Source organism: Phocoena sinus, chromosome 20 (genome assembly GCF_008692025.1).
Source record: "Phocoena sinus isolate mPhoSin1 chromosome 20, mPhoSin1.pri, whole genome shotgun sequence".
In the NCBI taxonomy this organism is placed as follows: domain Eukaryota; kingdom Metazoa; phylum Chordata; class Mammalia; order Artiodactyla; family Phocoenidae; genus Phocoena; species Phocoena sinus.
In genome coordinates, this window is record NC_045782.1 from 33,366,807 (window position 1) to 33,379,546 (window position 12,740).

Here is a 12,740-nt window from a genome sequence, read left to right on the forward strand (position 1 = left end):
TTCTTGGCCTCACCAGGCCCTGTCCTCAGCCCTTTCCCAGGCCCTTCTTGGTTCCAAGCCTCCTACCTGCCTCTACTCTGTTCTTTAGTGCCCAGGGAAGCCCCCCAAATCCCACTCCAGATCCCCAGGCAGTACTGCACTTGAGTGGAGACCCTCATCCCCATGGCCTCAGTCTCTCAGAGGTCCAGCTCCTACCAGAGCCCAGGTTTAGGCTGTAACTACAGGTGAGGTGTGGTCCCTCTGAAGCCCTGGTTTCTTTGGGGAGGGATGGCTGAGAGTGAGGGTACCCAGGCCCTCACAGTTCCCCAGTCAGAACCCGAAGCTCCTGTATACTCGAGAAGGCTTGGAGCAGAGGATAAAATATTGAGGACACTCTCAAGGGCTGCCTCCACACAGCCCTGTGTGCCCTCACTCCTCTGATTAGCACTTCCATGTCACAAATGAGGAGACCGAGGCTCAGAGACGCCAAGTGACTTATTCATGGTCACGCGGACACCAAGGATCAACTTCATGGCCTCAGACGCTCCGTCCCCCTGCTCCCACAGGTAGATTCCCACTGCTACTGAGCCAGCCTGGCCCGGCAGAGTCTCCTCCCACCTTCCTCGGTTTCCCATGTAAACTCATCAGGAAATTGCATCCACTGGACAGCAGGGAAACCCAGGCCCTACCTACTTCTAGACACACACGCACACAACTTGGGAACAAGGAGCCAGGCTGAGGGGACTAGACCACCTTCCATGCCAGATGGGTTCCTGGAATGTGAGCAGATAGGCCTTTTATGAATCATCCTGCTTCTCTGTTCATTTTCATTTGACTAATGTTATCAATCATTTTAAGCTGATTCCATTAAGTGGGTCTATATTGAGCACCTGCTATGTGTTTGAAGTCTTGATGGAAAAGGCCCACTGGCTGTTTCTATTTCTTTCTTTCTTTTTTTTCTTTTTGGCCATGCAGTGTGGTTTGCAGGATCTTAGTTCCCTGACCAGGGATTGAACTGGGGCCCTCAACAATGAAAGCGTGTAGTCCTAATCACCGGACATCCCAGGAACTCCCTGTTCCTCTATATCTGTTGAGATGTTCATTGTGCAAAGAAAATGACTTGAGGTTCCCCAGGTACCACTTTCACAGACCCCAGCAATGAACCTGGTTGATAATAGTAGATTCCGTTTGTCATATCAACAACTACATCTATTTTGTGCTTTGTGAATTTCATGTGGTTTTTCTTAAGACAGCAGCTAACCGTTTTTCAACTCTGAGCGTTGGCTCAGTGGGAGGGAAGTTGGTTAGGAAGGAGAGAAACCATGGTTTGGGGTGGTCTCTGGAAAAGGCGGCAAACCCTTGCTCTGAACTAAAGGGGCCAGTGGGCTCAGTGACCGCCAACACCTAAGGCTGCAATCCCTGGCAGGAAGGGGTGGGTACTAGAGGGGTTATGACAGGGAAATGAGCAGGACAAGGAGGGGATGGTGCAGTGGGGCGACCCCAGAGGGGACTCTTACTGTCACTCATCCATCTAGTCACCCTCGCTGCTGGCCCCAAGCAGGCGTGAGTGGGGAATCCCAAAAGGCTATATAAGCTGCCATAATGTCTCGAACAATGAAATGGAGGAAATCCTTTATGCATGATTCAGTCCCTATGAAGACTGTCTCCCATCTGTAGCAACCATGCTTGCAAATCAAGTTAAGCAAGGCCCCATGGAGACAGAAGGACAGACTGAACTCTGGGGACTAGGCTCCATGTAGTGGGAGCCGAGGGCAGAGATGGCCACATAAAGGGCCAGCTGAGTGGATGAAAGCTTGGCCACCTCGGCATTGTGACTCCCTGCAACGTGCCTCATTATGACCATGCTCCCTCACCTGTTGGTGGGTGTCCGCAGGTCCTGGCATGAGTGCACTGTGGGTCAGGGCTGGTGGCGGGGGGGGCGGCCCGCGGCCCAGGTGGCCCTAGGACCCCCCCCACCTTGGAAAACCGGCTCTGGTATGACAACCTGGGGTGCTGCCATCAATACCAAGAAAGTACCCAGAATGCGGAGGACTTCCTACTCCTGCTGCTGGGCCTTGTCGTTCTTGTCAGCATTGGGATCAGCATGGCAACTATGGTCAGCGATGGTTGGGGACCACCAGTAGGGGTGAAGAGGGCTGAGGGTGGGAACCAGCTGCAGCCTGCACCTCCGTCTGCAGGAACGGTCTTGGCTGGGACGGGGGGGTGAGGGTAGAGAGCCTGGCCTTCATTTTCACCCACCCAACCCCACCCCACCCCAGGTATGGCACGGGCTCCAGAATGCCTTAGACAAGACCATCTATTGGATTAATCAGAAAAGTAAGTACGGAAGACAGGTAGGGGGCACCACGCCCCCGCTACTCCCAGGGCCCTAGAAACCCAGGCCCCCAGGTTCCCAACCCTGAACTCTTCTGACATTTGCCCTGCCCTCACGGACTCTCGCCTCCGCCAGATGACATCTCGCAGGCTTGTGAAAGTTCCCCCAAACATCCTCCAGCCAAGGCCCAAGACGTCCACATCCACTGCACCCTGGACCCTGTGGAAGTGAAGATGGCCTGGCCCGCTTGCTACCCCCTGTCCTCCTACCATCATCTCGGCAACCGTAGCCGCAGCTGCAGCCGCCGCCCCGGCAGCCACCAGCGGAGGCCGAAGAACCGCAGACAATTCCCCTACAGCGCTCAGGCTTCCGTAGGCCGCATCGCAGCCACGGGATGTCACAGCTGCGGCCGATGCCCTCCTCTGATCGGGAGGACCCGGACTCCTACCTGGAGGAGGAGGAGGATCTTTCCTTCCCACAACCCAAGTACCCGTGGGGGTGCTGGGGAGGGCTCTACCAGCAGATGGGCTTGCCCTCCAACGTGGGCCTCTGGGCCTGCCAGGGTGGGATCCTGGCCAGCATACCACCACTCTGTCTCTACCTGTCGCCCGAGCTGCGCCGCATGGCCAAGCGTGTGGAGGCCAAGTCCGAGCTAAGGCTGCAGTCCTTCGGGGCCCCCTGCTCACCAACCCGCATCTGGGGCAACGTGGAGGCTGACCAGTGGACCTCGTCTCCACCACCTCCCCGACGGCTGCCCCCTAAACCCTTGTGGGTCCCTGGGGGGCACAGCACTTACCCCTCAAGGGGCCAGCTCCCGTATGACTCCTGGGATCAGCGGCGCCGTGGTCTGGAGGGCTCTGAGCCTCCATCCGCTCTGGTGCCTCGGGGCTGCCGGCCCGAAGCCTGGCAGCGCAACTCCCCACTGGCCCACGGATGGAGCCTCCCCAGCTGTGCTCACAGCCAGCCCAACCGCAGCCCGCACCCCTCCACGGGACACTTGACCTACTCCCGGGATCCCCACGAGGTGCGGCGTCGGGCGGCCGAATGGGCCGAGATGCTGCCCGTGCGGCGCCCTCTGGCCACCTCCGCCTCCCTCACGGTGCTGGCCGAGGCCTCGTACAAGTGGGCCCCGGCTCCCAGCTCAGCGCTGCTCCTCCGCCCCTCCCAGCCCCTGCCTGACGTCCAGGCTACCGAGCACCCTCCACCTCCACCCACCTTCATGCCACTCAGGCGGAACCCGGGGGGCAATGCCAACTACCAGGTGTATGACAGCCTGGAGCAGAAGCGGCAACCGCAGGAGAGCCAAGTGCGGGCCAACTCACTGCTACCTTCCACCTCGGCCTCGAGGCCCTCTCTGCACAGGAGCCAGACTGGGAAAATGAACTGACTAGCAGCAAATGGGGGGCGGGGCGGCAGGCCATGGAGAGAGGAATAAAGAGCGCCAGAGTCCAGGAAACACTGGTGGTCTGTGGCTTGGAAGCGCCACTCCTTCTGCCAGCCTGGGTCCCTGCCCTTGGCTTCCTGCAATAAGAAGCCGGTGTCCCCTTCTTGGCCTGAGGGTCCCCTTGGTTTAGTGGCTGCAGTCCTGCCAGCAGGCCCCTCCTGGTCCTATACCATGCACTAAGTAGGTCTGCAGCTGCAGACTCCAAACCTCTGGTCTCTGGGCACCTCCTCTGTGTGTCAGCTTGCCCTGTCCCCAAAGAGTCTCGTACAAGAAGCTGCTTCCAAACTGGGAGGTTCCACATCTGGGCAGGTCCAGCTCCACGCCCAGTGAAGGGCATGAAGAAGCCTGAGGCTCTGGACTCCAGCCAGGCCTTCCGCAGGGCTCTGAGGCCAAGGTCTTTCTAGTCTCAAGAGGGGCCAAGAGACGGAATGTGTCATTTGAACAAGTGAGTCAGCGGGCTGTGAGCGAATGATTGACCGCTTGAGGGGAGGTGTGCCAGCCTACAGGCCCTGTTTGACTGTCCAGGCTCAGCTTACCTCACCCTGGTTACCAGGGAATGCCACCCTGGTTACCAGGGAATCCCCCTCCCTCACTGTGACCTCACCACCTGCCCCATTATGACCCAGTCTGACTCCCAGTTAAAAGTGGAGGGCAGGGGGCCCAGGCAGTCCTGGGACCCCCGGCCATGGGTGAGCGGACCTACTATGGAGCCGAGCCGTTCCCTGGCCCCATTCCCAGGAAATGCCAGGAGCAAGAAGACTCAATTCTTCTGCTCCTCGTCAGCTTGATCTTCCTCATCGTGGGGATCCACGTGGTGACTATGGTCAGGGCAGGATCTGGGCAGCGGGGTTGGGGGAGCCCTGGGGTCTTGAAGGGGCTGAGGTGGGAAGGCTGCTGGGGTGTGGCTGGACAAGGGTTGGATTTCAGGGCTCACCCTGCTCCCGGCCTCCCCCCTCCCCTTCTTTCCTCAGCTCTGGAGGCATCTGAAGAGATTCTTGCGGGCACTTTTCAATCATCTTTTCCCCAAAGGTGAGTGGGCGCCAGCGTGAGCTCAGGGGATATGGGCCTGTCCCCTTTCTTCTATCCCTGCCTTGATTCTCAGCCCCTCAGGAACCCAGGCCCTGACCCATCTCGCCTTTCCCTGCAGACAAGCAAGCCAGCTGTGTAGGCAGCCATCGCATGCGCAGGCGCTGCTCCGTGGCTCCCAAGAACCTGTGCTCAAGAGTTTCTTCCCGCTTCCGCCATGGCCCACGTTTCCCGCTCGGGCACCCAAACCACCTTGACTCCTGGATACGATACACAAAAGATGAGAAGGCTCCTAAGTGCTGCCGGATGCCGCCTCAGTGTGGACGGGCTGCGGCTTCCACGGAGGCTCCACGGGGACTGTGGAAGGAGCGGGTAGTGGGAGCTGGGGAGGCCCCTCCGGTCACAGACTTAAATTCCCAAGCCAACTTTTACTCCAGGTAAGAGACATCTTCCAAGCTCCGAAGGATGAGCAAGGTGGACGTGCTTCCACTCCGCCTGCCCCAAGAGAGCAAGACAAAGACCCCAGACTCTGACGCAGCCCAGTCCCAAGCCCAGGCCCAGACCCGCCCCCCAGTTCAGCCCCCTGCACATGCTCCTGCGAAAGCCCAGACCACCTCCTCAGCCCACCCCCCTGAACACACCTCCCCCACTCCGAGACCTGCTCCCGAGGCCACGCCCATGAGCACACTTCCGCCTGGGCCCAGGCCTTCTCCCTACTGCACCCCACTGGGAACACTCCTGCCAAAGCCCAGACCTTCTCCTCCACCCGCCCCTCTGAGCACGCCCCACCTCAGGCCCAGACTTGCTCCACATTCCACTCCCCTGAGCACACTACCCCCCAGGCCCAGAACCCCTCCCCAGCCCTCACCCCTGAGCACAGCCCTGCCCAGGTCCATGGCCCTGAGCATACCTCAGCCCATACCCCAGCCCAGGCCCAAGCCCAGGCCCCCTCACATGCCTCAGCCCAGTCCCTGGGCCACACCTCTGTCTGCACCCTGACCCATGCTCATCTGACCTATACCCATGCCAACACTCTGGTCCTTCCCCCAACTTCTGCACCAGTCCCTCCCCCAACTTCTGCCCCTGCTACTACTCCTGCCCTAGCCCCTACACCAGCCCCTGTCCCGATCTCTGCCACAACCTCTGTCCCAGCGCTGGTCATGGCTCTGACGACCACTCCAGTCCCTTCCACCACCCCAACCCCCATCCTAGATTCTACTCCCTCTACCTTGTCTGCCTTCAGCCAAGGCCTCTCCTCCGGCCGTGTGGTCTACGATGCCCGCAGGGTAAAGCAGAACTTATTCCATGTGTGTCCCCCTCAGAACTCTGGGTATTCCAGAAAGGACTTGGGTACCCTCTCCAGGCCCCAAGAGGGGCATGGTCTGGTGAGCTCTGGTACAGCTGAACAAACACTCAAGCAATGTTGTAGTGGGGACAGTGCTAAGCCCTCCACAGGATCCATACTGGGTTACCTGGAGTTGGGGAATATGGAATGGAAGATCTCAAATGATGCCAAAGACAAATTTGTACAGTCCAAGACCTTCCCTTACTGCAACTTCCTTCTTTGCAGGTCTGAGAAGAGAAACACGGACCCCCAGACTCCTGGGAAGCCCTACACCTTAATACAACACCCCACCTTTCCCCCAACCTCCAAGTCTTCTCAGTCTGTCCTCTCTTCCCAGGCCCCATCCCTCCCCAGTTATCCACTACTTCGCAAACCCCAAGCCAGGCCCAACCCCCTGAACTTCATGAGACTCTAGGCCTCAACCAAGGCTCTGTCTTCTCAAGGACCCCAGACCCTTCCAAAGTCTGCAGAGTTTCCAGAAACCCAGGCCTTACCACAAACCCAGGCATTGCTCAAGATCCAGGCCTCCACAAGCTTCCTGGCCCCCATAAGGGTCCAGCCCTTACTCAGTACTCTGGCTTATCCCAGACATCAGGCCTCCATAACAACTCATGCCTTATCCCAAATCCTGGCCTCCACAAGGATGCAGGGCAGCACATACCATGGACTTCTATCCCACCCAGTCAGAACTCCTGCTCTCCCGAGGCTCAGGTGGCCTACAATGACCTGCTCACCTGCTCAGAGGTACCTGTGCTGATTGTACTGCAATCACCCTCCCGGCGAGTAGGCGGCCAAGAACGGGTGTACCACCCCATGGATACAGTTCCTCCAGCCTGCCAGAACCATCGCCAGATGTCTACGCCTCCCAAAACCAGCTGGAAGCCCTACTGTCCTGGGTCAGGCAACCCGGCTCGGGCATGTGGTCTTTGACGCCCGCCAGAGACAGTTCAGAGCAGGCAGGGACAAGTGAGAAGCTCTGTCTCCCAGGCGCCTTCACCGAGAGACCTCCAACAACTCACCTGAGACCATCAAGGAGTGGGGATATCAGTGTGTGATGAGCAACTTAGCAAAAGAGGGGACAGATATGCATGAGGAATAAAGACAAGAGAAGTGTTCTGCGGTTCTTTGAGGACATCCACCCCAGCCCCATCCCACAGGGCCTGATGAGGACCTAAACTATCCCTGCTTTCCCTCCATCGCTGTCTAGCTGAATCCGTCATCCCCAAGGCCCTAGAGCTGCATTGTCAATTACAGTAGCCACTATCCAAATGCCTATTAGAATGTAAATTAGTTAAAATTAAGGAAAATTAATTCTGTTAAAAATTAAGTTGAAAAGTTAAAAATTCTCTTCCTCAGGGAACGGAATTTCCCTGGCATCCAATTCTGTTCCCTGGCGGTCCAGTTGTTGGGACTTGGCGCTTTCACTGCTGTGGCTGGTGTTCAATCCCTGGTCGGGGAACTCAGACCCCGCAAGCTTCATGGTTTGGCCAAAAAAAAAAAAAAAAAAAAATTCTGTTCCTCAGTGCCACGACCTTCTAAGTGCTCAGTAGGCACATGGAGCTAGCAGCTACTGCATTGGACGGCACAGACTTAGAACATTTGCATCATCATGGAAAATGCTATTGGAGAGCAGTGCTTTAGAGTTTAGAGCAATTTTCCTTTCCCTGTCACCCACCCCCAGCACCTTAAAGCTCCCCCAGAGCTCAGAGAACTTTTTAGGGAGGAGGTAAGGTGTGGGGATGGACACCCAGTGCCTGATTTCCCCAGACTGTGAGAAAGAGCCCAGGCTTCAGTTTTCCTCATCTGGTCTCTTGGGTCACGACCAGATGTATGGAAACTTGCCTCCCCCATTCTGGGCTGTGTTTGGGGCTCTTGGTTACTGAGGAAGAAGACCTCTCTTTGTCAGTGACTAGGAAACCTTGTGTTTTAGGCTTCCCCAAATTGAGCCCTGGATTCTGAGGGTACCCTCCTTCATAGGCCTCTAAATATTTCGAGGTGTCTCCACTTAATTTTCTTGCCCATGGACTTAGTCCCAGTTCAGTGTGGAGACAGACCCCTGGGTAAAAGGCATGTAAGAATTCCTGGTCCAGTATGCATTGGTCTAATCTGTGAGCGTGTCTCTGGTGTCCTATCTTTCTGTCCTATTATTCTGGCTCCTAGTTTCATCCTGGACTTAAGCTGTGTCCATGATAGCACTGGTCGCTGAAAGCCATTTCCTTCCCCTGATAATTTTTCATTGCCCTGCCCTAGCCCAGCTGGAGTTTCCTCTGGACTTGATTTTCAGTCCTGATAACTCTTCTGTATACACACATAAGCTGTGAGATTCCAAAGCGTTTTCCCTGCCACCACTTGTGTGTCTGAGGTGGGCAACACTAATATGTCCCTTCCCTGAGTCAGATGTCCATCCCTGGGTCACTACATGCACACTATCGGTGTGTTCTTGTCTAACGTTACCACCACCGATTCCAAGGAGATACGTCCCAGCTGGAGAGCCCATTTCCAACACCTCTCTGGCTCAGCTCTGACCTTGGACAAGTCATGTGCAACCTTTCTAGGCTTGCAGTCTCATCTCTAAACTGAAGTTATCATTGCATGCAAGAACCCTTCTAGATTTAAATGACCAGGGCTCCTCTACTCCCAAGTGAGATGTAGAGTCCCCTATTTCTCCGCATACCCTACTGTATGTCCCTCATTATTGTTTGCTATTCAGATTCATCCTATTAGGCCTCTGTTCTGACCCCAAGGAGTGTTTGTGCGGTTCACCTGGCCTTGTAAAGACACAGAATAGTTTATCATAAAGACACAGAATAGCTTACCTCCATAGAAACTACAGCTTCCATCAGGCACTACTTCAACGGAACAGGAAAGGATGTGGGGGCGTGGCCCCAACGCCCTGGTAGCTTTGAAGACAAACTACAACTCCCAGGATAGCCGCGAGATCTCTGCAGAGCGAACCCTAAGAGGGAAGCCGCAAACCACTAGCCTCTTCTGAAAAAGAGGTAAGTGGACGTAGACAAGGGGCAGCGAAGGAGGCTATTGCATTCCTTAGGAGGGGCCAAACAGCTACTTTCTACCGGCTGAGTCAGGTGAACCGTTCCATGGGGGCGGGGACCAGCATATGAGAAAAGGGCAAGGACGGAGGAGGTATTTATTTGTTCTCTTTCAAGACTAAATTTAGGGCCCTTCGTCTGCAGACCCATTGGCGGACTGTGTCTTGGGAACCCTCTTGGCCTCTGGAAGAGCCAAGAACGGGGACCAGTTTTCCGCAGCAAAAGGTACGGCCCGTCTGGGCTTCCTCCCGTTTGTGTATTTCCTAGCCCCCAAACGACAGAGCCATATGGCTTCCGCGGTCTGGGGGAGTGCTCCCTGGTTGCGCCCACCGCCCCCAGCCCCAGCCCGGCCGCTCACGGACATCGACTTCTGCTCTGGGGCGCAGCTGCAAGAACTAACCCAGCTGATCCAGGAGCTGGGTGTGCAGGCGAGCTGGAGTGAAGGTCCCAAGCCAGGACCAGATCTCCTCCAGGCCAAGGACTTTGTTTTCTCTTTGCTTGGTAAGTAACCCTCCCAGCCTTCCGGAACTTGCACATCTCAGCTCCGCCTCACCCCGCCCCGGCTCTGGATCACGACTTTACGGTCCCTTCTCTTTCCTTAGGTCTCGTTCACCGCCGGGACCCTCGCTTTCCTCCTCAGGCAGAGCTCCTGCAACTTAGTTGCGGGATTCGCGCGAGCTCCCTGGATCTGGGGCCTGCGCCTCTAGGTCCCTACGCTCGGGGACCTCACTACGATGCCGGCTTCACACTCCTGGCGCCCGTGCTTTCGCTAGATGGCACTGGGCAGGAGCTGCAACCGGACGTGGGATCCTGTTACACATGGCTCTTCCTCCCAGAGCAGGTACGCGGAACCTCGGTCCGGGAGGCATGGCAGGATTGCCTAGGACCCCCAGTCCCAAGAGGACGTGATTCGATCCACCCAGCCCAAAGCAAAGAAACTCCCAAGGATCCGCAAATCTCTGTGGACCAGAGACGTAACCGATGTTGGCTTTCCCTCACCGCTGAAAAAAACGAATGATGACGTCACCAAAGCAACCGACGTTAGCCCAGTGCCACAGCCGTTGGAGGCTCCTGAGGCATGGCCCACATTGTGCCCCGCCCAGGTGGCTGCCTGGTTCTCTGCTTCGCTGGCTGCGGTCACTGAGTCCCCGTTTCCGGTTCCGGGTGCCCCGCGCTTGGTCCACGCAGCCCGCCACGCGGGAGTCACCACCATCCTCCTGGCTACGCCCGGGCCCCCGCGCCGCCTCCTGCTTTTCGACTTGATCCCCGTTGTGTCCGTGGCCGGCTGGCCCTAGGGGCCTCGGAGCCACTCGTGGGCCGGCCCGCTGGCCTCGGAGTCGTCTTCCTTCTACCTGGTGCCCGGCGGCGGCGGCACAGAGCGGCCGGACGCCTCCGGCTGGCAGCTCTGCTTCGCCCGTCAAGAGCTGGCGCTCAAGACGCGCATAACCGTTCCCCTGCTGCAAGCGCACGCGGCGGCCCAGGCGCTGCTGCGCCCGCTGGTGGCCGGGACTAGGGTCGCGGCGCCCTACCTCCTGCGGACGTTGCTCTACTGGGCGTGTGAGCGGCTGCCCGCGCCCTCTCTGGCGCGAGCCGAGAATGCGGGCGCCTGCTGCCTCGGGCTGCTGGATGAGCTGGGCCGGGTGCTCGAGGCCGGGACGCTGCCCCACTATTTTCTGAGTGGCCAAAAGCTCCGTGCGGGGGACGGCGCCGCTTCGCTGCTCGGGGCGTTGGCCCTGCTTCGCAGGGACCCTGCCCGCGTCCTGCGCGCCGCTGTGGAAGAGGCCAAGGCTGCACGCAAGGTGGGGCGGCTTAGCGGGCGTGGGAGGCGGGGCCCATTAAAGAGTCTGTTCCTACTAACCTGGAATGTGCTTCTCTTGGCCAGCGGGATGTGGAGGGGACTGCTCTCCCCTCACCTGGGAGACAGGCTGAGCCCTTTGGGCCTGAAGAGCCCATTCTAGAAGGCCTCCTCGCCGGTTCCTCCGCTTCCTCCCACCCTCCTCCCGCCCCATCCCTGGCACAGGTCGTTCCATTCTGGCCTCTCCACTTTCCATATCTGTGGCCAGCACCCCTCCCACTCCGGTGCAGCCTCTGGCATCCATCTCCCGCCTGTTCTTATGGTCTTTTCTCTTAGGAGTCAATAGGGATGGGGGTAATATATTTGCTGAAAGAACGTGTAAAGGAGAAAGGTATGGAGACCAGGGACTGCCCAATTTGTCTCACACAAAAGCAGAGACACTAAGGAGGCCGGATTTCACCCCAGGCTAGACCTCACCACCACCGCTATCTCTTCAGTTACTCCCCCCACCTTCCTCATCCAGTTCTGTCCTCCATCCCGGGCAGTAGGGTCCCTTTCTCCATTCTCGGGGCATCCGCCATTCCATCTATCTAAGCCCAACCTCTCCCCCCATCCAGAGTTCCATTCAGTGAAGTCGCCTCCTTGTCCCTCCTCCTCTGAACCCGGAGACTTGCGAGACATGCGGCCTTGCCTCGGCTCCGCCTGTCTCTAAGACCGTCGCCACTCCCTGCCTCCAAGGAACCCCGGGGTTCCGCCCGCCCAGCTTCACCTCCCCCTCTTTCCTGGCGTCTCCGCCCCCTGCCCCGCCCCCGGACCGGCTCTAGCGGGAGGGGGAAGCCGCTGTCGCCGCCGCAGCCGCCTCAGCTTCCCACAGCCGCTACCGCTGCCACCGCTGCCGACGCTGCCGCCGCTCCGTTTGGTCCAGCCGCCAGGCCCAGCGCTCACTTCGCCAGACCAGGGCGCTTGCGGAGACACTCTCACTCCTTCCTGGGGTCCGGGACGCCTTGCCGGGCGTGGGGGGAAGCTCCGCTTGTGGGGTACAGAGAGGGAGGAGCCTGGAACCGGAGCCAGCGCCAGCCGTCCCCGGATTGACAAGACAGGACAGGTTGAGGGGCCTTCTCTCCACAGTGTCCCTGAGACCTCCCCTTCTAGTCCCCCTGCCCCCTGCCATGTAGTCCCCGGACTGGAGGCTCCCTGCACTCGCCACCACCACAGCCTGTCTCCCAGCCCTGCTTCTGGCCCTGCTCTCACCCCTGCTGCCACACTCATGCCCTGAGCAGCCACGTCCCACCAGGTGCTCTACCCTGAGGGAGACTAGGGGCCGGCCATGACTTCCAGGGCTGCTGAGACCCTTAGATCCTTGGGCCCGGGAAAGGGGTCAGAGAGGGGGATGTCTGACAATGGTCCTGGCTGATCACCTCTTTCCTTCCACACTCACACCCTCCAAAGCCTTTTCCCGAGATGGCGCGGGGGGTTCCAAAACTGACAAAACCGGGGCATAAATCTTCCCCACCCCGGGCTCAGCCAGGTCCTGGAGCCCTTTGCCCTTTTCATGGCCACCAAGCCATAGACTTATAGGTCCACTGCAGCTCAGGATTAGTTTCCTTCTTTCGCTACTCCACCTTTTGCCTTGTTCCAGACAGGTTCTGGAACACCAGGCACCGCAGCCAGGGCCATTTCTGCACCCAGGGTCTGTGCTGGAACACAGGCATGCTGCCAGGCTCTGTTCTGGATCCATCAGGCTTCTGTCCTTCACCCAGATGGAC

The 12,740-nt window shown here is 58.2% G+C and overlaps 2 protein-coding genes and 1 pseudogene across 2 annotated transcripts; all 3 read left to right on the forward strand.

Annotated features, from left to right (window-relative positions):
* Nucleotides 1-737: 737 nt before the first annotated feature.
* Nucleotides 738-3,882, forward strand: LOC116746165 (uncharacterized protein SPEM2-like). The gene is given in 5 exon segments (XM_032617469.1): nucleotides 738-759; nucleotides 1,902-2,095; nucleotides 2,259-2,316; nucleotides 2,450-2,671; nucleotides 2,674-3,882. Coding segments are annotated over 5 exon segments (1,524 nt in total). The 3' UTR covers nucleotides 3,702-3,882.
* Nucleotides 3,883-4,779: 897 nt separating this feature from the next.
* On the forward strand, nucleotides 4,780-7,184 carry LOC116746166 (annotated as a pseudogene).
* A 1,806-nt stretch (nucleotides 7,185-8,990) lies between these two features.
* Nucleotides 8,991-12,107, forward strand: LOC116745793 (transmembrane protein 102-like). The gene is given in 5 exon segments (XM_032616835.1): nucleotides 8,991-9,128; nucleotides 9,324-9,680; nucleotides 9,782-10,148; nucleotides 10,150-10,978; nucleotides 10,980-12,107. Coding segments are annotated over 4 exon segments (1,449 nt in total). The 5' UTR covers nucleotides 8,991-9,128; nucleotides 9,324-9,466; the 3' UTR covers nucleotides 11,019-12,107.
* The last annotated feature ends 633 nt before the right edge of the window (nucleotides 12,108-12,740 follow it).